The following is a 25,479-nucleotide window of genomic DNA, read 5'->3' on the forward strand; positions in this document are numbered from 1 at the left end:
ATAAATCAAACCGGAATGTCGCGTGCTGCCAAAATTACGCTCTTCACTTCGGTCGTGTTTGCAGGATTGGCGGTATGGGGAGTGCATGCTCAGCAGCGGAAAGAACAAGAAGCAAGTGGTCTTCGTATCTGAGGTCTAACGGTGTCATGATCCAATCCCATATCAACAGACAATGTCATGGGTGTCATAAGGGATGAAGCTAGGCAAGCAGCCAAGAAGAAGCAGCGGGAACAGGAGTTGCTTGAGTCGATGAAGAAGCGAGAAATCTATGAGCGCGTGCAGACGGTCGGACCAGGCTCCAACACCCCAATATCTTAACCTAGACCTCACGAGGATCTAACACATCGATTTTGGATGCTTGAATGAGATTGGGTTGGTTTGTGGTAAGTGCTGTTCCATGCAACCGGGCAGTTGTGGGTACATCATTCGATCGTACCAAATTCGTCCTAATAAACGTGTTCTATACAGATTTCACTGGTAGATAATACACTCCACATCATATTTATTCTTTTACGGACAACCAATGTTATTTCACAACTCAGCATATATTGTCAAGATCGGTGAGAGCATAATTCAATGAGGCGATACATGCGTATGCGAAAAGTGGGTAATCATCGGACATAAACAAGAAAGCCATAACATCCAAAGCGAGGAACAAAACGCAATAAACGCAGCTGCCGAATCAAAATAAAGATTAAAGTACCCATGTTCGAACGACCAGGAGGACCCGAAAGGCGTGTTTTTGGTTTCCCTTATCGCCTGAACGCATGTCTGCCGCGCACAACTTCTGATACACTATCCTACACACAGGTGTCCCGCACCACCGGTGAATTCAATTCTTGCCTAGTTCCTCTTCGATCGTTTTTGCTTTTTCAGCGCCTGCGCACGAGCCTTGGCTCTCCTCTTGGCCCGTTTCTTCTGTCTGTCTTCCTCATTTCCGCTCATCCCATCGTCGCTTGATGCGATAGAGCCCATGGAGCCCATAGAATCAAGGCGGCCTAGGACCATCCGATGGCTCTCGCGACCCGCGAAGTCTAGATCAGAGGTAGACATGTCCATATCACTCATGTCGCTGAAAGAATAAATCGAGTTCCGATTGCTTACTGCACTAGCGAACGAATCGCTCCGATTAGGGCTTGCGGGGCTTGCGGGACTCACAGGACTCGCAGGGCTCGCAGGATTTGGAGACGCAGGACTTGAATCTGAAGGAGAGATGGGATTGGTGCCACCAGGGAATGTGACCTTGGAGGTCAGGGTGGACAAGAGTGTGTTGGGGGCCATGGCAGCCTTGGCCGACCCGCTAGTCGAGGTCCGAGGACGGGGGCGGGGCTTCACCCCCGTAGGACTTGCGATCTGCGGACCCTCCACGGTAGGTGGAAAGGATGTGTTGCGCCTGGTTGCTTGGTCGATTGTGAGCTCCTCGGCCAGAGCACGGGTCGGCGGCGGGCTTGCGATGCGAGTTGGTGGTGGGCTTGCAGCACGGCGGCCGTTTGGCGGGGAGCCAGGAGAACCGTTCGAGTCAATAGTAGCTTTACGGGAGAGAACGGAAGGGGACATCACCGCTGCTTGCGGTACCTGTGGACTATGCGATCCCCTTACGCTACCCTGGTATTGCGGCGAAACAGTTCCTTGCGAGCCCTGGCGCGAAGGTGGGAGTGGCATTGGTGGAGGGCTCGTGGCCCCGCCCCTGGGAGGGTTGATAAAAGTTGACTTCCTGGCTGGAGAAGACGAACGCTCAGACCCATTGTTAACGTTAGCCAGCGTAGATTGGCGCGAGACTGGTCGAGGGGCAACAATGCTACCACGACGGGGCATGCCAAACGTTGGCGAAGTCGGGCGGGAGTTTGCCCCGGTGTCGCTCAAGGGAGATTCAGATCGGAAAACATTGGGAGACGCCGCACGGCTGATCCCCAGAGGTGAGGTCGGGCGCGATATTGGGGATGTAGGGCGTGGAATACCCGAAACTGGCGACACAGGGGAGCGCTCAGAATTATTGGAACGAAGCAACGATCCAGCTAGTCTGTTCAATGCATTCTCTGCACGAAGGCTCGCTTGAGCACGAATATTGGCCTTATCATCGACGGGGGAAACAACAGCGACAGTTGCGGGAGCAGGGCTTGTCGTCACGCCTGCGACGGCAGATGTGCTACCCGTTGCGCGACGCATGACACGGGGACGCAGAGATTTAGGCGACAAGGGTGCGACGGGTTCTTCGCGTGGAGTTTTGGATATAGATGGGAACGCAGCCTTAGACGAGCCTTCCGACTCGGGTTCTTCACTGGCCTCGGGCTCTTCAATGGTCTCTGGCTCCTCGACCACCTTGGGTTTCTCGATAACCGGCTCCTCAATAATCTTGGACTCTTCGACAACCCTGAGCGCCTCAAAGACTTTGGGCTCCTCGGTGGCTTTGGGCTCTTCGGTAGCCTTGACTTCTTCAACAACTTGGATATCCTCGGCAACCTTCGTGCTTTCAGTAACCTCTCGGTCCTCAACCTTGGGCTCTTCGATGACAGCCTTGGGTTCTTCAACTGGCTTAGGTTCTTCAGTCGGCCGGTCTTCAACAAGTGGTGTGGGAGCTTCGGGTTTCGCTCCATCCGCTACGATGACGGGCTGTTGCGGTTCAACCACAGATTGAGTCGTGGCGGCCACCTCGGCAACTGAAATCTTAGTCGTCGCAGGCTCGATGGGTACTATGACACATTTCGGTCAAAGCGTAAAGATCATAGTCGAAGCACCTACCTGGTGGGTTGGTCCCAATTTCTTCAACAGCCTTGTAAGAGCTCTCAACGGGAGCCTGCGGCACATTCTCAACAGGCTTGTCCTCTGCGTCGGATACAACAACGAATTCGGATGTGGGCGAATCGATCTCGGTCTTGGACGATTCGATAGACAGTTCAACGGTCGACTCGACAGTCGACTCGGTTGGGCTAGTCGCGTCTTCGACAAATTTGGCGTGGTCTTCGACCGCCTTGGCAGCCTCCTCCACGGTGCTTCGTGTCTTTTCGGTATCGCTCCTAGTGGGCGGCTCGCGGGGAGCAAAGCTCTCGTTGGAAGTAACGTTCATAAGATCGACGACGTTTGGTACGTCAGTGGTCGATTCTGCATGAAAGGATTCGACGGGGTCGACGGCCGAAGCCTTGAGGTCTGCAGCCTCTGTCGGAGGGGTGGCTGGAGGAGAAATCGGACGTTCAAAGTCGTGCTTGATCACCGGCACTATGGTCGAGATAGTTTTGGTGCCGGCCAGCTCATCTTGGCTGGTCGTCGTTGTGTTGTCGTCGGACGTGGTATGAACTGGCTCACGTTCATCAGAACTGCCAGCTTGAGGTTCGTCCTCGATCTCGGGAATTTGATCACGGGCGGGCATGGCTGAAATAAATGGAATTATGTCAGCACACTGATCGTGGCTATTCAAGGGTTAATGTGGCAATTACCTTCTTTTGTCGCTAATTCGCCTTCACCAGGGATCTCTTGTACTTCGTCCATGTTGAGTCCAATATCTCCCGCAGGTCTGATGATTGGCTCGACATCGACCGGAGAAGGTTTGGGAGTGGCGGCCTTGGGGGTCTTGCGACCTTTGAAGGATCGGATGGAGTTCCTTACCCAGACGAAGATCATGACCCAGTAGAGTGCAATGATGCAGACGACGGAAATTGCAGTGATTATTCCGTTCTTGAAGCCGCTCACATAGGTACTCTTCTCGAGTAATATTTTGGCATGGTCGATCATCTGAGCAAGACGCGAACCGGTCGTTTCTTGCTTGGTTGAGTCAGTGCTCGACATGACGGAACCGCTGATCTATCGCAATTAGTGAGTATACCAGAGCCACAGTGATCACACGACTGCTGTAATTACCGCTGTTGGGAAAATAACAAACGGATAAGAGAGTTGATTCCCTATGCCCTATGCGTACGAAGACGAGTACCAGCGCTCAAGACTGGTCGTGAGGAGTGTATTGATATTCATCCCTGTGATCAGTTGGCACTTATATATTTGTGAGCTATAATTTTAGTTGCATCATGGCACGCACTCTAGCAATGTGGTCGAAGGGTTTGCTCGTTGCGTCCTCGAGGCCGGCTGGTGGCGGTGTCTGTCTCCCAAATACCTGGGTCCGGAAGACCCAATGCACGTATCGTTGCAGCATCACTTCAAAAGCTGAACTGATTCTGGGGGATACGCGAGGCGTAGCCCGTGGTTATTAAGAAGTTGGTCCGCGTGCATCGTGCCTACCGCTGGTTCCTCGGGCTCGTCCGTTTTCTACCAGACAGTGCGTCAATTCACATATTTGGCCTCTGCCTTCGAGCTCAAGGCTATGCAATCGTTAAAGATTGTGGGCCAAAATACATTCGATCTAGCACGTTTCTGATACTGCACCTTTGGAGCCCCTCGCGTCTCTTCAAGTGCTGTAAACCTACTGGGAAGGACGCGGGATCCCGAGCTGCGATCCCCCCTGCGATCCCCCGCATACAACCCATGTTTGTGTCCATCGGAATGTTTTGAGTTGAATTTGAGATAAACAAATAGACTGTCATTTCATGGGCATCGAAGGGCAGGTTTGAGGGGTTGAGACATGGCTCGAACGGGATTTGACACATGCACGTTCGAGATGTATACTCATTGAAAGGAAACTTCTCGTACACAAAAATTTCTTGCTCCAACTAAATTGGTATGGCACGAGGCTCGAGCTCCGATACCGACGCTCAAGTGACTTTTCGTGAGGGCGTTCCAGACTACCGCCCCGAGACCAACCTACTCAAATAGTATAGATATCAATTCACGGATTTTTCAACATCTTCGTATTTCTGACTTCATGTCGATCGGCACTCACCGAGTCTCTCGAAAACCTAGATGCCACGTCGATCGTAACTAGGCATAACCCGGTACTCACGGAGTTTTAGAAGAGTAGTCAATCATCTGTCAGAATACCCAATAAGTTACATATCGAGATTAGCTAGCTTGAATCGCGTTAGACGGTAAATGACGTTCATTACACCCCTAAAACGCATCCACAATACAGTTGACGTCAGAGAGCTCTAGAACAAGAAATAAACCTCGGGCTCAAAGATCCTAAACTTCCTGCTGGACTTCATAGGCCATTATGTCTCGACCTAATACAGCCAAAATCAGTGCACGAGGCATCAAGGTACGATCCATCTAGAGAAGTCCAAAAGATGTAAATTCTCGACGTCACTTGGGCGGTATGATGATCTTAGACCATCTGAAGATCACTCGAGTGATTAACGTCGACTCTGAGACCTTCCTCTTGTCCTCCCTCGTAGTTTGGGCCTCGCTGTGTACCCCACTGACATGCAGTTCGGCTTAGCCTAACTAGTTTCATGTTTGAATTCAGTCGTTTGTTTTTATATACGTGTCTCAATCGAGGCGAAGAGCGACACACTGTGGCGGGAGCGTGAGGTTCAAGGTGAGGTTCAGGGATAACTCAAGCAAACACGCCTATTACACGTGGAGATCACGTGGTTTGAGCCGCGTTAGGCCAATAATGTGTTCCCGAAACCAATTACTGTCCCCATTAATTTAATAAACTTGATTGATCTAATCAGACCCGCCTAAGCTCTTTGACATGACCGGCTCGTCTCCAGAAGCTTTTGGCAATGGTTCACCTTACGAATGGCTTGGTTATTGAGTAGAAATATGACCCATCTTTGGTTACATATCATGCAGTTGGGGTTTGATATAATCCTTTTCCGTTAGAGCCACATATTGTGAGAATTGTTCTATGTTTGTACCAGTGTCCTAGTGCTGGCATGAGAATACCTGAGTAGCTTTATCGCGGAACTGACATCCTATCAGCCTACAACTAGCAAGTCGGATAAGCTTCCCGACGATCCGATTCAGAAAATTTAGGATCGTGAAAGCGCCGGCGTTGCGGAATTTAACCTTCACTTGTTTCCCGATACGTCTTTTGGACTGAATATTTCTTATACCCATCTGGACATGGCGTCTGTAAGCGCTCTGATCGAGATCGGAGAAACTGCGTTATCAGACCGTGAATTCACGCGCACGTTGGTCGGCCCGTGTCTCCAGATTTTCTCCATGAACTTGAAGTTTCAAGGTAGATCCCCCGCAATGACGTATCATACAACAATACATAAAGGTTAACATCTTTTTCAAGTTCAAGTTATTCTAATAGAATTATCTATCCTAATGAGTTCTCCGTGTGAACTCGGTGGGTTGCACCGGTTGATTCGATGGACGCGCAACGCGGCACCTGTTCGGACCAATATGCGCACAACTTCTTGAACAAACCAAAAATCCGACACCCGTAACCCATGGGAAAATGAAAGGAACTTGAACAAAAAAAAAAAAATAGATGCCCGAAGAAGGCTAAGCTTAAGGGGATCATCAGTCCATGTACGCCGACGCGCTATGAACCAAACTCTTTCCTTTCCTCAAGAATAAGTGTAGTGATCAGTTTATGCGACTAAATCTCAATCTAAGCCTATCATTCACTGAAATGAACGTATGTACCCAAACCTAATGGGGATTGAAGTAAGGAATCGGACTAAACATATCTTCCTCTAGAGCTAGTTATAGGGGAGTCCTTCGCTCTTACACATGTACAAATGTGAAAGGGCAACTCGATCTGAAATTTGCTCACTCAGTCACCATATGGTTCCGATTTGTGGGCAGTCTTCCTTTTCTTCCAACATTTTCCCATTGATACACACCGTAGTCGGATGATCCACTAAATTCACTCGTTGGGTACCCAGTTACTGATTCGTACTATAAAGCGAATCCTCTCTTTTCTTTCTTCCTTTTACTACCCGACTGTCAAGGTGAACCCCCAAAATGCAGAAATCCGCACGACGTCCAAATTTTGCCGAGCATCCTTACCTGAAAGCAGAGTCCGCGGATTGACTGCATACAGGGATGGGCTGAGGATGCGGGCTCATGGAAATGACGGTTGGACTTTGCTAGCACCCTGCGTTTAAGGCGCGACTTTTGGTGTCCGGAAAATCCAAACTTTTAAGTTTCACTATGTATCTTCCGATTCCATTACTATACACTGATGTCTTTTAGAATTTGAACTATTGATTTAGCTGGATTTGACAATGGGATCGATGCATTCAATCATAGTGATCTATAAGCCGTATAGGCTCCAGCACTTGATCCGCCTGGCCTGTTTATCTGCTGATATCCTATCCGTTGATTGAATCGAGCCCGTTGTAATCGAAGAGACTTGTGCAGACCACGAACACTCATTCAATCCAATCGATTCCAAGTTCTGGAAATTCTCATTTTAAATGCAAACAGGGGAATGGAGCTTGCGCAACAATATCATTTGAAAACTCAACACACGTAGACAGGGAATACGTTGCCGAGGTAGTTCATATATATACCGATAGTATGACCAACCAGCGAGGAGATTGAATCAACTCCAAGATCCTCTTGCTTTTCTGGGGAAGACAATGGGGGTGGAATCATATAGACTAGAGCCCAGGAGTATATTCTTGTTGGCAGTATTACAGTGCCTCTCACAAGGTATCGACTTTCATGTACGACCATAGCTGAGGGTGATCTTATGCTAATTCAAACAAAAACAAAGGGGTTTTGCTTCCAATGGCAGTATCGTCTTTTAAGGCATCTTCAGTGGATGATAAACCACGGTGGTTTAAAGTATATGTCCTAGGTATCAATACGCTTGGTTTGGTCCAAACCACATTGGCTATTGTTCAGGGATTTACTACTTTTGGGTCCCCACCCCCACGAATTGCGGTAAGTGCCTGTCTAAGCTAGGAGTTAACCCAACGAGCCATGTCTAACTACATTGCAGCCCGTAAATGTTTCAATGCTGCTCACACCAATCATTGCTGCCTCTGTTCAACCATATTTTATTCACCGATGTTGGATAATGCTCAATAAGCGATTAATGCCAGTTATTATTTTGGTGGTGCTCGCTTTGCTTGCGCTTACGTTCGGAATCATTGGGGTAAGCTTCACTTTCAGATTCCGCGTAATTCCAGACAATGACTACTCTGGTTTAGATAGTGACCTACTCGGGATGGATTAAAAGCATTCCGGTAGAGAGGGTGAGTTTGTCGCATAGATTGGGTCTATTTACTCTAACTGTTGCGATGAATTACAGTGGGGGATTCCAAGTAAGTTGAAGTTTCAGATGACTTACGCCCAAAATGCTTAACTGAATATTTGGAAGTGGTTATATGCCTGCTCACTATTCTCTTGTTGGATGCTATCGTGGTGGTTACTAGTAGGCATTTCTTACTCCTGGAGCATCAGCGACATACTGACTCGGATGGTATTCTTGTAATCAGCTGTAAGGTTCCTGAAGCAAAGTCGCGAAGGTATGTACTGTACAACGAATCCCACTTAGCCATTGTGAATTTGGAGTCAGGCATGAGTAGACATCAAGGCGTACTTCAACGAATCTGGCAAATTATGTGGGTTGGTATAGTCTTTAGTGCAATAAACTAGACCCACTCTCACTGTGCCTCTTTTCCCTTTTACTCACCCAGGCATCAACAGCACCTCCCGCTGCCTTGTTGGTGGCGGCTGCTATAAATGAAGCTGTAAGTGGTGCAGGAGTTATGTATATATGCTCGAGCAGTCCATACCAACTGTGTTTCCTAGGTCCCGGGCAAACGTTCGGCCCTCACAGCTATTTTTACAACCACAAGTGGTATTAAAATTTTCTCTTGTTCGCTTACCACTATTTACGGTCGTTGCACCCATATTCACTTAGCAAAAACCTATGAACTCTCTCTTATGATTAGCTTGGTTGGGTAAGTTTTCCCTCGATGTATGATTCTATAGCATATCTCATTGTATTGATTGTTTCTTATAGGCAAGGATATATTCGTCGACAAATTGAACGGTGTCATCTACCTGCCTCACGGGGTACCGGCGTAGCGGGTCAGGATAATGGCAATCGACCGGTTGCTACTTTTACAACTGTAAGTACTGGAGTCGGCTTGCTGCTCCGTCGTTCTCGTCACATCAAAGCGTCCTGATGTATTTGCTTATACTTAGATGTCTCCTGAAGGAGTGCACAAACCAAGATCTACCTCATTCAGCGATCATAGTAATGGCTGGAATGGGGAGGCTATTTCAAGCAATCAAGGAGTGGAAAACGTCCGAGTCAATGATGGGGTGCTTATTGAATTGCACTATCGTTCCACGAGTTAGATAATGTACTTAATTTGCTTTAGTTTCTCATCAAGGGAGTCCATAGTACTGGTACGGAGTAGCTTAAACCTTAGATACTCCCATATACCAGTTATTATCAAGGCTCACGAAAGCTAGAGGGTGCACTAAGCGAAATATACATACCAAAATTTTGGAGCCTGATGTCGTTTATGGTTCATAGACTGTTACCTGAAAAGCTGGTCTGACTCACATGAATGGCGTAGTGGTTGACCTGGCTAGATGATTCGCGCACAGGATGGAATTACCGAAAATATTAATATCAGTATTATCTGCGAGGTTTTCTGCCAAGTTTCCAATACTGAGCTGTTAGTTGAACTAAGTATAAAAGGCGAGTCTAAAGTGGCTTAAATACGTCAGCCAAGCCCATGCACTCCATAGATTAGTGTCTGACCTCTAGTCAAAACTGAAGGAGCCCCTCCGAAAGAGTGTGAATTCATACCGGGGCCGGTTAGGCCATAGCCTTATATCCGGACTCACGTTGGATTTTGACTTAGCAACTTGAGGTAGACACCCCAGAACAACATATCATAAAACATAATAAAGACAAATGGTATCTCTATTTCAACATCTTCCGATAGAATTTGAGCATACGATGGCCCTCCTCACGGTACTAGCACTTCGATTGATTTGATAACGTAGTTATGTATGCGCAAAAGCACGCATGCGAGCGTAACCTACCTGTGTACGCTGGCGCTCGAAGCTCATGTGAGAATGTGGGGCGAGTATAGCAAGGTAAACCTACACACAAATAAGATTGAGGAAAGTCTGTAAGTGGATGTATTTATATTCTTCGGCAGCTAGTTTTCGATCAGAAAGTGAGAAGAAATGTGGTTTGGCATACGGTCAGATATACCCATTAGCATCGTTCGGTATCTGCCAAACAATCTGGCTGATTTTCAAGGCCAAAGAAGACATGGTTAGGACTGATGGGTTACCGCCGAAACTCACGACTTGATTCTTCGCATTACCAGAGTATTTATACATATTCATTATGACACTGCTCCTACAAATATAGAACTAGAAATCAGTAGGCGTCTTTCTCCCAGCGCTAAAGCTAAGCTATCAGGCAAACGGATTGGTCAGTGAGTCTTATAGCGTATCACCATACGGTTTATTTGAGTGTTCTATGGCGAGTGCGGCTAGATAACATGGAGTTTCACCATACCAACTGTACTTCTGGGGTGCAGAATACTGAAAGTTTTAGCTTAGCTCAACTTTAGCACTTTCGGGAATGAACCCAGTAGTGCTTTATTGAAGCCCCCTAACCACGACTCGCTCAATGTCCACGCAATCAAACCGCAACTGACTCATCTTTTCAGGTTTCTTCTAGCGTCTTCCCATGTTTGTTTGCCTAAACGATAGCTGCTTATATAGTCTGAATGACTAATTATAAAGTTTTCTATGTACTAATATTTCAGTTTACCTTCTCTCTGAAGCTCTGAAGGCAAGCGACTTATTGTTTTGCGACACATGAGGTTCTTGTGGTAATATCTTGAATAAGATTGTAAGCGAACGCTCGCCATGCCGAGTGGCAGTCATTTTGCTGACATCTTTCTGTCTTACCTTCACTCGGTTAGTCGGATCCCATGATTCTATATATATCAATTTCGAGTATACTAGTATGCATATGCGCTCTGATTGAGCAGTATACTATATAGCAAGCAACTGAGCCAGTTGAAGTCGCGCTGACATTACACCCTCGGTAAACTCATTGTGGAATAGCCGAGACCAAACCTGATACTCTTCGTGGGGTAGTAAAGGAGTCTGATCAAGAAAAGCCGAGAAAAGATGAACCTTCTGATGTAATCAAGGTACCGGTGTATAATAGCGTAATGTGAATACAACATAGAAGTTACTACCAATAGATGCCGCTAGGTACATATGTATTTCGTTCAGCTTCTTGGCACAACAAGATCACCTTGCCAAACTTTTGAATTTGAGATTATGTGATGTAATGCTGTTTGATTTATATTACCCCGAAGCGAACACGGTAGGGATTGATATGCCGAGGTGACTTATATACAGCTAAAGCATGGTCGCACTATACGCAACGCCCAAAAGGCCCTTGGAATTGTACTGATTTACTCGGTTTAGCTATGGCGACCGAATCATACAAGCTGGGACTCCAAGCCATTTTTGTGTTGGCGGTTCTAGAATGCCTTCTTCAAGGTAGCGCATCATTTTGTCAAGAACAATGTGTACTGATGCTTGACGATAACACAGGAGTCCTAATTCCTATGAGCCTGACATCCTTTAAGGCCTCTTCGGCGAACGAAAAACCACTATGGTTTAAAGTGTACGTTCTGGGGATCAACGGGCTCGGTCTTACACAAACGATATTAGTTATTGCCCAAGGATTCTACACCATTGACGGTACACCTGGGCCTGATATGGTAATATTGATTAATTCAGAGCTTGATTCCATAGCTAATTCTGACTTAACGATTGATAGCCGATGCATACATGCACTCTCTTAACACCGATAATAGCTGCTTTAGTACAGCTCTTCTTCATCTACCGATGTTGGGTCATCTTTAACAAACAGCTCCTGCCAGCTGTTATCTTATTGTCTCTCCTGATCATATCTTTCACATCGGGGTTTGTTGCGGTGCGTCTCAAATTACGGTATCCAGGTTTGAGCTGTCAACTGAGATTGACAAATACATCGCTTGTTCAGGTGTTGTCTTACCCCGGGTGGATACCTAGTATTCCATTCGAGAAGGTGGGTGTATTTTGCCTGATACACGAACGCACTCTGATGAGTTATCGGAATATAGCGGTGGATTCCAAGTAAGCACAAATATCCAATAATTCCTTTCGAGAGAAAAGTCTAACGTAAACGGTTTGAAGCGATCATATGCCTCGTGAACTCTATCGTGCTGGATGCTATTGTGACATTTTCTAGCAAGTCAATTGATTGTTTTCTCCAAGCCTATCAAAATACTGACGTATTCCGTGAGTAGCTATTGTATTCTTGCACAACACTCGTGAAGGTGCGTCTGAGTCCATTATCCAACAACGAGATTAGATTTGTTTTTGACTCCTGGTCCAGGTCTGAATAAACATGAGGGAGTAATCGAGAGAATCTGGCAAATCTTATGGGTAAGGTTTTATTGACACTTCTTCCATCTGTTAATTGAGCAAATCGTTTTCTTGCCATGGCTATTGGTACCGGTAATCCAGATATCCTCGGCACCTTCGTTTATTTTGCTGGTCGGTGCCACGATCAATGAAGCGGTGGGTATCTCCAATTGTACAGATCCAAGGGAACGACTGTTAAGTGCTGCCTTCAGGTCCCGGAGAGGAAATTCTACATGACAGCCATATTTACAACCATTAGCGGTAGGTGACCTTTGAGTTTCTCAGAGCTACAATGCTCATGCTTGCCTTGGTTTAGCGAAGACCTATGAACTTTCTCTCATGAGTAGTATAGTTGGGTAAGCCATGCTCGCTTTAGCCAGATGATTATGGCTGCTCGATCTTGGACGCCTTGACAATATGCCTCTATCCTTTCCAGACAAGGGTATATACGCCGAAAAATTGAACAGTCTTGGCCACGCGTGTCGCATGGACTAACGGAGCGCAATGGCGCGGGCGAGCCGATGTTTGCTCTCGAGGTAAATTTACTCCTCATACGTTTCGACTGAATGAAAGGCATATCGATTGCTCATTGCAGATAATATCTGATGGTACACAGAGACCGAGACCGGGTTCAATGCTCCCCCGCGATAAGATGGAAGATGATCGAGGGAAGCAAGGAAAGATTATTGCAACTGCTCACATAGGGAATGTAAGTTGATTTAGTTTTAAGGTGTACATGGTTCTGATCGTGAATCTCATAAAATTCGACATTTAATAGTCAGGTGATTATCTCTTAGCTCTATATTTTACATTACACTCAATAACTCCTGCCTTAGCCTCGTCAGAAGATTGGAATTATGAGCCAAGCAAGTCGGACTCTCATTACACACAGTGAAACCAAGTGATTACTAGACCAAATAGATCAAAAGAGACTCGCGGGAGATAGAAAAAATCGGTGTCGTTGTTTATGTTACTCTTCATCTGGGCTATGTATCTGGTCGTCAAATCAATGTTAGTTCTGCGCAAAAATGGTGGATATAAATCCACATCGCACCAGTGTAGCCATCCTCGTCCACTCATCCATAGCTCGAGCGTATTCATCTGCATTTACGTCAACCGGTATGTCGGGCCTCCAGAGTGTGATCTCAGAGAATGTAGACGCAGTTTCGAGTCGTTTTTCTCCGTTTTTGTCTGATTTTGTTGAGAGAACAGCGCCTGTATATCCCGCAGGAAGCGGTAGGTCAACACCACAGAGCGTTCGTCCTCTAAATGCAGCTATATGGGTTCCATTAGAGTCTTTGGCGGGGTGAAAATACGTGTCTACGGGTGCTGGGCCATCGTAATCGATATGCAAAGGTAAGAGTTGGGGAGTTGTCATCGTTTGAGAGTCACGTCAGGACCGCGTCGTTGACACGTGACCTGTGGGGTGCTTTGTAATCATTTGTCGACTTCTGGACTTCAGCTTTGTTCCCTGTTTCTACAATCACGACAGGTCATGACTGCACATGCACACCGTGCGATGTGAGTAGGCGCGCGGCTTGTGTTATCGCGACGCGCGGGCTTTCCCCGTAGAAACGCCCTATATCCAATCAAATCTTCCACATATAATTCTAAGCCAAGGCTAAGACCATAGTCGGTTGGGCCTGAATGTTCCCATCTGTATTACTCAGAACTGCAATACGGCATCAGTCTAAATTTGTCAACACATCGGAACATAACCTTCCATGAACGGTCAATCGGAGAAACCCGATTCCGCTCGTGTCACTCATCTTGAAATAAGAATGTTATCCTAATCCTTGGCCGTGAAGCAGTTATATCAAGGCCATGTTCATGTACATCCTCTGTTTACCTACCCAGCCAACATGTCTAGTGAATCCTACGAGCCAGAGCCTCGTCACATCTGGTCACTGGTCATTATGCAATGTATCGCGCAAGGTTAGCTTGTATCTTTAGTGTCAATTGAACTACTCCGACCTATATGTAGGAATCCTTATTCCTATGCTTGTCACCTTTTTGAACCCCGAGCCCGCTCTCAAACGACCGATCGGACTCAAACTATACGTTATTTTCGTCAATGCACTAAGCTTGGCACAAACAATAATTATAATCTTTTGTGGATTTAGGACAATAGATGCGGTCCCTTCTAATCAGATTGTGAGTGGATTCCTTAAATCCGGACTATATATTCACAAAAATTCCAAAGTTAATTACAGTATATACATACCTCACCGGATTCATTTGTTCCTCTGTCCAGCCCTTTTTCATTTATCGCTGCTGGAGAATATTTGGGAAACGGATACTGCCCATCATCCCATTCGTTGCTCTTTGTTGTCTCACTTTCATCGCTGATCACCTGGGAGTAAGCCCTTGTTATTTGGCTCAAGAACTCAGCTTAAAGCAGTACAGATCGTGTATAGCTCCAATTTGGCGGATACTAGTTCGGCACAAAAGGTTAGTCCATGCGTTCTGGTTGATCGGACCGCGCTTGCTAATCGCAATCATACAACAGAAAAAGATTGCGAGTGAGTACTTGTCCCGGCTGAGTGTCACTTCCAACCCATTCTCACCATCTCCATAGTGGCTTTATGCATTAGTAGCTCGTTCACTTTGGAGTTCCTGATGACGACCACCAGTCAGTTTGTTTACTACTAATCCCTGTGGATCTATTTGACCCGTTTCGCGACAGCCACGGTATTCCTTTGTCGGACTCGTACCGGTAAGTTGGTCGTCAAACTAATCGCGACACCAAATTAAGATTTGTCTGTCTGGAAGGCCTCAGAGAACATAATAGTCTATTAAATACAGTGTGGACAGTCATGTGGGTACGTAGTCCTGACGTCTCGTCAGAATCCTGTGGTTGTTGAGCTCAAGTGTACTAGGTTTCTGCAGCCCGCCGCTTGTCATGACTTCCATAGTACTTGTCAACGACCACATTGTGAGCTGTCTGCGTGTGACTTTAGTACAGCATAGCTCATATAGCATTAAAGACCGGAGGGCCACCCTCTCTGACTCTTCTTTCGGGGGCATGAATGGTAATTCTGATTGAGCTGCTGCTTCATTCTATCTGGGTCTAACCTTGTTCCAGCAAAGATATTTAATTTATCGTTAATGATTAGTTTGTTGGGGTGAGTGACTTATGATTAGGTTCAGCCAGTGATTCATTCTTATACGCAAATCAAGCCAAGTTTATGTTCGCCAAAAATTCGATAGGTCTGGTCCCTCTCAGCTTCCTAATGTGGGGGCCTCGCATGGCACGATGGGCATCATTAGTGAACCGGTGTTTGCTAGGGACATGGTGCGCCACCTTTTCTACGATGCCAGATAGAACATGCCAAATATTTACCTACAGGCCCAGGTTGTTACTTTCGATGATGGCCAATTACCTGTGTCGAGCCGAATGGAGATTTCTACTACCGATGTTAGCGTGGATAGTCTGTCGAGCGACCACAGTAAAGATGCGCCGGAAATGAGTCAGGTAAGAAGGCTTAGTTAGATCGCAAAGTATTAAAAACCAACTCAGAGCCATAGGTGTCGGTCGTGAAGCCGAGCGAAGACGGTGGTTCCTATGCTATCAGACTCATTCAATTTCCCCCTGAGGTGGCCGCTCCTCATAAATCTACTTGATACGCTATGTCGGAAGACTGCAATTAACTTAGATTAGCACCGCCGGTTATAACGGTCGCGAATTTCGGGGAGAAGCTCGTACTACCACAGTCGTCATAGCTTGCATACACAATCCTTACTCATGATACCAAAGCTTCGCACTATTTCGACTGGCTTCCGCCCTGCATTATCCCACACTGAAGTGTAGATATTTCGCGCTTAATCACAACCCTTGAAACACCCGAATCAGATGACTATTACATCCCTGACACACTCTCACGGCCACCTTCAGGAAGACAAGCTTATTTAACTCTCTTTAGCACATGTCCATCAAGATAATAGCGTGAAGCGGGGGATTGACTGACAGGCCAACCTAGTTGTTTCTTAACCATGCCGTTGAACTAAAAGTAGAGTCAATATACTAGGTACGCTCATGACATGATTGTTCCGACAAATTACCACCGATCCGATTCGTCATATTCTACTATTATTCGATTCTTTTCTCACTATCACGAGTAAAAATAGGACCTATAAATCATGCCAGCACATATCGTCGGACTGCGCATGCCCAATTTTGGAATTTAAATAACACATCTTGATACACTGTAATACCATATCCTGGTAACAATTTCGTAACATCACTTGGATGACATCTGACTAACGCGTATTGTTTGGCTAGTCGAGGCATCGAAGCATTCGATTGGCCTATTTTTACCTTTTGGTTGTGATGTAAATGAGCATGTGAGGGGGTGTGCCTGTTATCTTGGGGGTCTACCCTGTCTTGTGAGCACCCACTCATTTACGAGCGGGCCGTTGCTCACTACGTTTTGCAATAGCCTTGCGAGACCTGGCGGGCCGCAGCGGACTCGGCGACGCCGTTCGAGTAGCATAACGGTACAGAGAATGTTAGATAAAAGAGGGAGCGTACGGAGACGGGAGGGTCATCATTCACCTCCTCTTGCATCTCCAATCAATCAACAGCCAATCGCCATGCGCTCCACTGCTACTACTTTCTCCCTTCTCTCTTTGGCTCCTGCCCTGTTTGCATCCCCAGTTGAGCGTTGTACAGGTACCATATCATCTTTAGATGATGTTGCCAATGCAATCAAATGTACTACTGTACGTGCTATTCAGACTCCTGCATAAGGATATTTTAACACTCCATTCTTGATTCGCTTATAGATCAATATCAACTCGTTCACAGTACCCGCTGGAAAGACTTTCCAACTGGATGCCCCCAGTGGCGCTACAGTCAACCTATTGGGAGACGTTACGGTGAGCGGGCTTATATCAATGGCAGCTTTCCAACAATATTTAACCACGCATATAGTTTGGCGTCTCTGCATGGGCGGGACCACTATTCCAATTGACCGGAACAAGCATCACTTGTAAGTCTGAAGTGCACCGGAACGTTGCAGTTACTCAGAGCTACACGCAACTATAGTCAACGGCAATGGACATACCTTCAACGGCCAAGGCGAACAATACTGGGACGGTCTTGGAAGCAGTGGAACGACTAAGCCTCACCCCATGATGAAGTCAGTCACATTCCTTTTGTGTTTACCTTGCACATCTAACCACAATGGATTATAGAATCAAATCGTCCGGAACGTTCTCGAACGTTGTAGTTAAAAACTCCCCACAGCAATGCTTTAGCTTCGGCAACAGCGCAGCTCTGACTGTTTCCAAGGTCACAGTCGACAATTGTAAGATCAACTTCTGAGGCTATTCAAGATGGGGATATTGAACATGCGTTTAGCTGCAGGAGATGCTGCGAACAGCAAGAGTGGTGGTAAAGCTGCTGGTCATAACACGGACGGGTTTGATGGTTAGTACTTTCTTCCTTCGCAAAGCGTTGGTTAACCCGTGAAAAATCGCATATAGTCTCGGTTTCCAATCTCACTATCGAAGACTCCACCGTGCACAATCAAGATGATTGTCTCGCAATTAATAAAGGCTCCAACATTATTTTCCAGCGTAACACATGCACCGGTGGACATGGGATCTCGGTGGGCTCTATCGACTCGGATGTCACAGTCAGTGGCGTACAGATCCTTAATAATGTGGTCACGAACAACGACAATGGTCTTCGCATCAAGACCAAGGCTGCTGCCACTGGGTATGTTAAGAGCAAGTTTCATAGAAGTTTCTTTACTCATGTCAAACACAGCTCCACTGTATCTGGCATTACCTACACCGGCAACACCGTCACTGGTTGCAAAAAGTACGGTGTCATCATTGACCAGAGTTACCCAGATACCCTTGGTACTCCTGGGACTGGCGTCAAAATTTCTGTAGGCGTTTTTTTTCTTGAATTATACCGACTAGCTTTAAACAGGATTTTTCTTGTTTCAGGGCGTGACCTTCAGTGGTACCAACACCGTTTCCGTCGTTAGTGGAGCCAAGGAGGTCGAAGTCAACTGCGGCTCAGGTTCTTGCACAGGTAGGCATCTAGTGTCATAACCCGATCTCCGAAACTTAATATTCTACTCAGGAACTTGGAATTGGTCGGGTCTCAAGGTTTCTGGTGGATCCGCGGGGGCCATCAATTACTCTGGTATCACCGGTTTCTCGCTTTAAACACCCAGTAAATGCGCATAGCTCATCTTTAATCTATAATGCATCATCCATTATCCACCATTTTCAAGTCTTTTAATTGATTCTATATCTTACAACATTCGATCAAAAAAACAAAAAGATAGTACCAGCGTTACACCCTATATTGGGTTGGCTCAGTGTAATGCTCTCCCAATACAGGCTCCTCAATTAAATGCCTGTTAGCACAAGAACTGCTCAGTGGCAAACTAGTATCTTTGGATCTAAGCTACTTACACCTCCTTTATATGCTTCGTGATCTGCGTGGCCTCCGTTTTATAATAATGTCCAATCTCAACGCAGAGCTTGCATCCCGACATGGAAACAATTGCACCAGCAATCGGAACCAGCTCCTGCTTGGTGACGGGGACTACGTGCACCAACGGGTTCTCATCATCGATCCTGTCGGTATCATGCCTAAACACTATCTCGATCTCTCTGCCCGATTCGGAAGCCCTTTTGTTCCTTCTACAGGCATGTTCATGGTCTCTATACTCCCGTGCATAGTGGTCGAGCTAGGACAACGTCAGGTGTAACGTATACACGCAGACAAGACATGACTTACAATATCATTCCATGTGTGATATTGTGGTTCTCTAGTGCAGCGCCCACAGAGGAAGACCTTGCCGAGGGCCCTCATTTCGAGATAACAAGCGTTGGGGTGCTGGAGTGTGTGGAGTAGAGCTTTCGCGATCTTGGACAAGACTGGATCGTACTGCCCCATACCCCACTCTGAAGTCCAGCAATCGATTCCTCCGGAATAATGTGCGCTCATTTGTTCGATTCTGATCACTACGTCGGCACGAAGCAGTTTCCTCAAGTTGACGGAAAGAGGATCGTCTGGGATCGAGGTATCTCCAGAGCCGATATGACCCTGCAAATAAAAATTAGGGTTCTGAATCCACCGGTACCAAGTCCTCAGGTATTGTTCCAATAAGATCCTCCTGTATTTTACAGATCCAGCCCTTGTAAAGCTGCTCCGCTATTTTTCCGCGTTTGTTTTTAAATTCGATGCAAAACTCGTCCATAGTCTTGTCTTGGTCGAGGAGATCCGCTAAATATGACTGCCCATAACTGCGTAAAATTGAACTTGACCAGTATCTGAAAAGCCCCGCGGGATAATTTTTAATTTCAAGTGTATAGTCTTGCTTCTCGGTATCCTAATAGGTGATTGCTTTGGACCCGCTTGATACATAAGTCGCGAATGGGCTCACCTCCGAATGAAAGGATGTAATTGACGCTTCTGCTGATTCCGCCTCGGACTTCATGCGATTGTCTTTGTCTTTCCAGCAGAGATTGACATGTAAGCTGATTGAGGGATTTGAACAAAACCATCTACTGATCAATCTTTCACGACAGGAACGTCGGTGGAAAGCTTCGGAGTGAAGGCGGTCAGCACGAGCCTTTTCAAGGCCTTCGAGCAAATGAGGCAATATTTTATTCCAATCTACAACCTCTCTTGAGTAACCTTCCCCCCATAATAGATTAATAAAGCAAGCAAACCTTCTTCATCGAGAAGCTTTGTTTTGTTGAACGATGCCTTCCACCTATTGGAGTAATCGCTGGCCTCGTGGATGTCAGTCATATACCAGCCTAGCTTCAGTAGCCGAGATTCAATCCTATGGGCTATAGCTACAGGATTCAGTCCAACAAAATAGTTTGAAAGGTGCTTACTCTGTTTTACGGGCCTCCTTTAGCCTTTGTAGCTCTTCTTCATATTCAAGCTCCAAGTCGCGTACCCACCTCACAAGGGGACGTGTTTTCTGGCATGATTAGAATGAACGAGAGTATATAACAAGCACAAACAGACCACTTACTTCGTACCATGTCTCAACAAATTTCTTTCTTTCGTCCACCCATACGTTCCATCCCTCCTCGTCGCCAACCTTGAGGAACTCGTCCCTTTTCTCTACTATTTTTTGATATTGTTCCCGATGGAACCACTCGGACCTTTTTGCTTTGCTCCTAGGATAGAGAGGTACAAGGACTACGCAATATATGAGTCACCTCGTATATAAAGCAAACGAAGCACAAGGACTAGCTCACATATAGACCGGGGGATTAAGTTACTATATTGACCAACATGATGTGGGCCAAGAGCCCTATGAGTGAGATAACGTCCCAAACTCATCAACTAAACAATATCCAAAAGATATGATACGTACATGCGCTTGCCACATCCATAGCATAACCGAGCCAAGTGGATGGGGTCGATATAGCGAGTCGCCGGCTTTCGACATGTCTACTCGGACGCTTGTCACTTTCTTCTTTTTTCAATGTACCTTGTAACAAAATCATACTGACCGTGCACTGTTCGAGAAACATCAGAGCCGCATATCGTGGCTCTGCCATTGTCTCGTCCGGACACGGTGGCAGACCAATATTGGCAATGTGGCACGCCAGACGTCAGCGGTCGAACGCGACATAAATGCACTGTGAAACACCTGGCGGCACGAGAAAGGTGGATGAGGTCGAGCGGGGATATGTATCTTGCAATCTAAGGAAAGAAGGTCGTGAGTGATGGTGGGTGAGATGTGACGTTTATTTTGGCAAGTGGCTACCTCAAGAAACAACTCGAGCGGGAGCACGGTGGGTTGGAATACCATCTTGGTGTCAGATCCTTTGTTGGCGCAGGCGCTTTCCTTCGAGGTCTCTTCTTCGGCGGTGATTTAGCCTTAGGTACCGGCTTTGGAGTTGACTTGTGTTTCGATCTGGGTTTTGGTTTGCCAGTTGCGCCACGTTTGGGTGGCGGCTTTGGATCACTCTCCACTACTGCTGTTTTGATAGCACCGGTCCTATTATTCAATCAGCTAGGATTCTGTTAAGCTTTTATCTTGAATTCCCATACTTTGAACGTGTCAGAGCTGGCATATTGGGTGGTTGTCGATGGCAAGACGGGGATGATGTCCGAGTTTGCAAATTCAAGTTGCGAACGTGACCCACCAGCTGAGTCCCAAAGTATATATTGTTCCAAGCTGACAACAATAACCGGGTATACTGATAGCCCAGGCCTATCAAGATATCCATTTCGAAACTCATTCTGCAAGTGCTTGGACGTCAGTATATAGTGTCTATGGATCATGTATGCGGCAGTATGCATACTTAACTGTCCAAGGATGCAACCATTGAACCGGAGATTTGGTGGAATTCTGTCAGGATTCGTAGCGTAGGAGGTATAAAAGTGATACGCAAAGGCATATTGGAGCACTCGGTGCGTGCGAAACCGGGATGAAGTCAAGTCGACATAGCGTGAAGCGGCAGTCACGTGACCTACTTCTTGCAAGCTCAAGACATCGATAATTCTCCTTGTCGCCTGTCTCTCCCCCTTTGCTCTCTCTATTCACCAATATAGGATCCGAGCTCTCGCTATTTGAGAAATGGAAAATTTATTTACAGTCGTCTATGAAGCAGCAGATAAAGTAAATCCATCTGGATTGGTCATCGCCCCAACAGCGGGTGCCCAATCAACGCTTCGAGTGATCGAGTTTTCTCAGAATCATCTCAAGATCTATTTCCAAGTCAAATTCTCATGTATAAGAATAAAAATGATGAAAGTCCTGCCTGTATTGATATCAGCTAACGGAAATTGATTCTTCTTTCACAATCTGAGAGAAGCCAACTATTCAGATCCTTTCAAGATAGTTCAAAGCCCAGACGTCTTCGACTTGTCAAGCAAGTACATTTATCGCATATATATGCATCAAACTTGTCAAGTATCCTACGTTCTCACTTATTTGTAGATTCACAACTGATTGTTCAAGCTCCTATAAACCATTCTTCCCGTTCCGTGAGGTACATTTCGTAGTATTTACAATAATAGCAATAGAAAAACAAAAATGATAGTACCAATCTTATACCCTGTATGGGAATGGCTCGGTGTAATGCTCTCCCAATACAGGCTCCTCGATTAAATGTCTAGTAGTACAAGGCTTGTTAGAGAACTGCTATAATCAAATTTGGACCACTTACACCTCTTTTACGTGCCTTGTGATTTGTGGAACCCCCGTTTGATAAATATGTGCATCCTATAACAGAGCTTACATCTTGACATGGAAACAATTGTGCCGGCAGTCGGGACCGGCTCTTGCTTGGCGACGGGGACTACATGCACCAACGGGTTCTCATCATCGATCCTGTCGGTATCATGCCTAAACACTATCTCGATTTCTTTGCCCGATTCGGACGCGTTTTTATTCTTTTTACAGACGTGTTCATGGACTCCGTACTCCCGCATGTAATGGTCGAGCTAGGACCATGTCAGGTGTAATGTATACACGTAGACAAGATGTGACTTACAATGCCATTCCATGTATGATAGTGTGGTTCTCTGGTGCAGCGCCCACAGAGGAAGACCTTGCCGAGGGCCTCATTTCGAGATAACAAGCGTTGGGGTGTTGAAGTGTGTTGAGCAGAGCCTTTGCAATCTTGGATAACTCCGGATCATAGCGCACCGAACTTCTAAACACTTCCAGGGTCCAAGCGTCCAATCCTTCAGGATAGTACATGCTCTTGTCTTCTTTTTTAAGCACTACGTCAGCGCGAAGCAGTTTCCTCAAGTTGATAGAAAGAGGATCGTCCGGGATCGAGGTGTCTCCAGAGCCAATATGACCCTGCAAATAAAAACTGGGAGTCTGGACGTCTACTGGTACTAAATCATCAGGTATCTTTTTGATGAGATCCTCCTGAATTATACAAACTCGGCCCTTGTAGAGTTGTTCTACTATATCCACACGTTTGTCTGTGAAGTCAGTCCAAAACTTGTCCATAGGCTGGTCGCAAGAAATGAGATCCGTGATATGTGACGCCCCATGAATTTTGTAAGGTGTGCACAAGTACCTGAAAGGATCCACTGGATAAGATCTAATTTCGAGTACATAGTCTTGCTGCTTCCCCACAACCTGGTAGATGGCCATTTTGAGCTGACTCAACAGCCAATAGAGTCGTGAGTTGGCTTACCTCGGAATGAAGAGATTTAATTGGCTTCCTTTCTAATCCAATCTCGGACTCCATATGGCTGTCTTTATCTTTCCAGCATAGCTTGATGTATACATTGATTGCGGGCTTTGAAGTAAACCAGTCTTTAATTGATTTTTGGCGTTGCTGATACCGTTTATGAGCTTCAAGGCGGAGGCGGTTCTTACGGGCACTTTCAAGGTCTCTAAGCAAGTGCGGCAAATGTTTGTTCCAATCTAAAACTTCACATGAGTATCCTCACTGGAGTATAGAAAAAAAAACCTAACCTTTTTCATCAAGGGGCTTTATTCTATTGAACAACGTCTTCCATCTGTTAGAGTAACCACTGGCTAATTGAATATCAGCTCGGCACCAGCCCAGATTTATTAGCCGAGATTTAATCCTATGGGTATCGCTATAGGTACTAATTCAACAAAACAGCTTGGAAGGTGCTCACCCTTCTGTACGGACATCTTGAAGCCTTTGTAATTCCTGTTCGTATTCACATTCCAGTTTCCGTACCCATTTTACAAGGTCACTTGTTTTCTGGCACATTCGAAGTAATCAAAGAGATGGCATAAGTATGGAAAAGATACTCACTTCGTACCATGCCCTGACAAACTTCTTCCTTTCATCTACCCACGCATCCCACCCGTCATAGTCTCTAGCCCTTATGAACTCCTCCTTTTTCTCTGCCACCTTTCGGTGTTGTTCCCTGTGGAACCGTTCGGGCCTTTCTGCTTTCCTCCCGGGATAGAGAGGTACAATGACTTCGTTATATGTGAGTCGCCACGTATAGAAACTAGACAAAGTATGAGGCGTGGCTCACATATGGACCGGGGGATCAAGTCACCATAGTAGCCAACCTCATGTGGCTCAAGGGCCCTATAGGACAGGATGATATATCATATATTCGTCAACTGAGCATCGTTCCAAAGATGTGGTGCGTACATGTGCCTGCCACATCTATGACACAGCCGAACCAAATTGATGGGGTCGATATAGCGAGTCGCCGGCTTGTGGCATGTCTACTCAGACGTCTGTCACTTTCTTCTTGCTCAGTGTACCCGGTAACAAAATCACACAGACCGTGCACTGTTCGAGAAACATCAGAGCCGCATATCGTGGCTCCGCCATCGTCTCGTCTGGACATGGTGGCACGCCAGCATTGGCAAATGTGGTACGCCAGACGTCAGCGGTCGAGCGCGACATAAATGCACTGTGAAAGACCCTGGCGGCACGAGAAAGGTGGATGAGGTCGAGCGGGGATATGTATCTTGCAATCTAAGGAAAGAAGGTCGTGAGTGATGGTGGGTGAGATGTTACGTTTATTTTGGCAAGTGGCTACCTCAAGAAACAACTCGAGCGGGAGCACCGTGGGCTGAAATACCAGCTTAGAATTGGGCTCTTCGTCTGGATGAGATCCTCAATCCGGGATTTCTTCTTTGGTGGTACCTTATCCTTGGATTTCGATTCGATTCTGGATTTGGCTCCGGTTTGCTCACAGCGCCACGTTTGGCTGCTCTTTCCCCCTTCGGTCTGCTGCCATCCTAGTAGCACTGGTTCTATCAATCAGTCAGCTTGGATCATACCATAGTTTTTGGCTTAAATTTACGTACTGTGAACGCGTGAGAGCCGGCATATGGTATGGTCGTGGATAACAGAACGGGGCTGATGTCGTCCACAAGGATCACGACCACAAATTGAAGATTGCACACGTGACTAGCGCGACATGGCTGCGCGCGCCATTGTTCTAAACTGACAATAGAAAACGTCAGCAGTCTGATTGAAATTACATATATTAGTTGATTAAAATTTATAGGCTAGAGTTGACTTGTCGATTCTGTTCTAAAGTAACTAATTCACTCAATGATGTAAGACACTTGGCATAAGGGCATTGTATATGCACATTTATTTAGAACAACAATAACTTAGGCTTTAGTAGCTCCACGCATCCGACGTGATATCATATGCATAGGAGCGAGTCTCAAAAAATAAAGTAAAAACAAATGTGTGTATACATGATCATCGTTAGGTACCAGCAGGGGTGGAGGATCCGGCACG

The 25,479-nt window shown here is 46.2% G+C and overlaps 8 protein-coding genes across 8 annotated transcripts; 5 read left to right on the forward strand and 3 right to left on the reverse strand.

Moving 5' to 3' along the window:
* Nucleotides 1-15: 15 nt before the first annotated feature.
* On the forward strand, nt 16-318 carry RhiXN_04761 (cytochrome C oxidase assembly protein; the record flags this gene model as incomplete). The annotated part of the gene is made up of 2 exons (XM_043324577.1): nt 16-124; nt 170-318. 2 exons carry the CDS (start codon nt 16-18, stop codon nt 316-318), a joined length of 258 nt encoding a protein of 85 aa, XP_043176996.1.
* Nucleotides 319-843: 525 nt separating this feature from the next.
* RhiXN_04762 (uncharacterized protein) lies at nt 844-4,141 on the reverse strand (the record flags this gene model as incomplete). The annotated part of the gene is made up of 5 exons (XM_043324578.1): nt 844-2,690; nt 2,740-3,366; nt 3,432-3,795; nt 3,853-3,900; nt 4,028-4,141. 5 exons carry the CDS (start codon nt 4,139-4,141, stop codon nt 844-846), a joined length of 3,000 nt encoding a protein of 999 aa, XP_043176997.1.
* Nucleotides 4,142-7,578: 3,437 nt separating this feature from the next.
* RhiXN_04763 (uncharacterized protein) lies at nt 7,579-9,162 on the forward strand (the record flags this gene model as incomplete). The annotated part of the gene is made up of 11 exons (XM_043324579.1): nt 7,579-7,734; nt 7,793-7,948; nt 8,004-8,048; nt 8,105-8,117; nt 8,174-8,227; nt 8,292-8,321; nt 8,503-8,546; nt 8,608-8,656; nt 8,720-8,759; nt 8,822-8,930; nt 9,007-9,162. 11 exons carry the CDS (start codon nt 7,579-7,581, stop codon nt 9,160-9,162), a joined length of 852 nt encoding a protein of 283 aa, XP_043176998.1.
* A 2,117-nt stretch (nt 9,163-11,279) lies between these two features.
* Nucleotides 11,280-12,211, forward strand: RhiXN_04764 (oxidoreductase family protein; the record flags this gene model as incomplete). Its single annotated transcript, XM_043324580.1, has 6 exons — nt 11,280-11,352; nt 11,407-11,576; nt 11,636-11,791; nt 11,861-11,905; nt 11,961-11,973; nt 12,147-12,211. 6 exons carry the CDS (start codon nt 11,280-11,282, stop codon nt 12,209-12,211), a joined length of 522 nt encoding a protein of 173 aa, XP_043176999.1.
* A 1,023-nt stretch (nt 12,212-13,234) lies between these two features.
* RhiXN_04765 (ribonuclease H2 non-catalytic subunit domain-containing protein) lies at nt 13,235-13,642 on the reverse strand (the record flags this gene model as incomplete). Its single annotated transcript, XM_043324581.1, has 2 exons — nt 13,235-13,258; nt 13,319-13,642. The coding sequence occupies 2 exons, from the start codon at nt 13,640-13,642 to the stop codon at nt 13,235-13,237; spliced, it is 348 nt and encodes a 115-aa protein (XP_043177000.1).
* Nucleotides 13,643-14,126: 484 nt separating this feature from the next.
* On the forward strand, nt 14,127-15,888 carry RhiXN_04766 (uncharacterized protein; the record flags this gene model as incomplete). The annotated part of the gene is made up of 12 exons (XM_043324582.1): nt 14,127-14,199; nt 14,249-14,418; nt 14,478-14,623; nt 14,682-14,715; nt 14,774-14,786; nt 14,843-14,896; nt 14,951-14,980; nt 15,252-15,296; nt 15,350-15,389; nt 15,445-15,559; nt 15,614-15,739; nt 15,793-15,888. The coding sequence occupies 12 exons, from the start codon at nt 14,127-14,129 to the stop codon at nt 15,886-15,888; spliced, it is 942 nt and encodes a 313-aa protein (XP_043177001.1).
* A 969-nt stretch (nt 15,889-16,857) lies between these two features.
* Nucleotides 16,858-18,447, forward strand: RhiXN_04767 (polygalacturonase; the record flags this gene model as incomplete). Its single annotated transcript, XM_043324583.1, has 10 exons — nt 16,858-16,986; nt 17,050-17,142; nt 17,198-17,255; nt 17,312-17,405; nt 17,461-17,573; nt 17,627-17,695; nt 17,752-17,986; nt 18,038-18,161; nt 18,223-18,310; nt 18,362-18,447. The coding sequence occupies 10 exons, from the start codon at nt 16,858-16,860 to the stop codon at nt 18,445-18,447; spliced, it is 1,089 nt and encodes a 362-aa protein (XP_043177002.1).
* Nucleotides 18,448-18,577: 130 nt separating this feature from the next.
* Nucleotides 18,578-25,057, reverse strand: RhiXN_04768 (dynein heavy chain 9, axonemal; the record flags this gene model as incomplete). Its single annotated transcript, XM_043324584.1, has 17 exons — nt 18,578-18,641; nt 18,700-18,977; nt 19,028-19,336; nt 19,374-19,622; nt 19,677-19,909; nt 19,966-20,081; nt 20,137-20,225; nt 20,280-20,449; nt 22,504-22,610; nt 22,670-22,708; nt 22,759-23,360; nt 23,419-23,651; nt 23,703-23,761; nt 23,873-23,961; nt 24,016-24,217; nt 24,921-24,980; nt 25,035-25,057. The coding sequence occupies 17 exons, from the start codon at nt 25,055-25,057 to the stop codon at nt 18,578-18,580; spliced, it is 2,922 nt and encodes a 973-aa protein (XP_043177003.1).
* Nucleotides 25,058-25,479: the final 422 nt, after the last annotated feature.

Source organism: Rhizoctonia solani, chromosome 2, assembly GCF_016906535.1.
Source record: "Rhizoctonia solani chromosome 2, complete sequence".
NCBI lineage: Eukaryota > Fungi > Basidiomycota > Agaricomycetes > Cantharellales > Ceratobasidiaceae > Rhizoctonia > Rhizoctonia solani.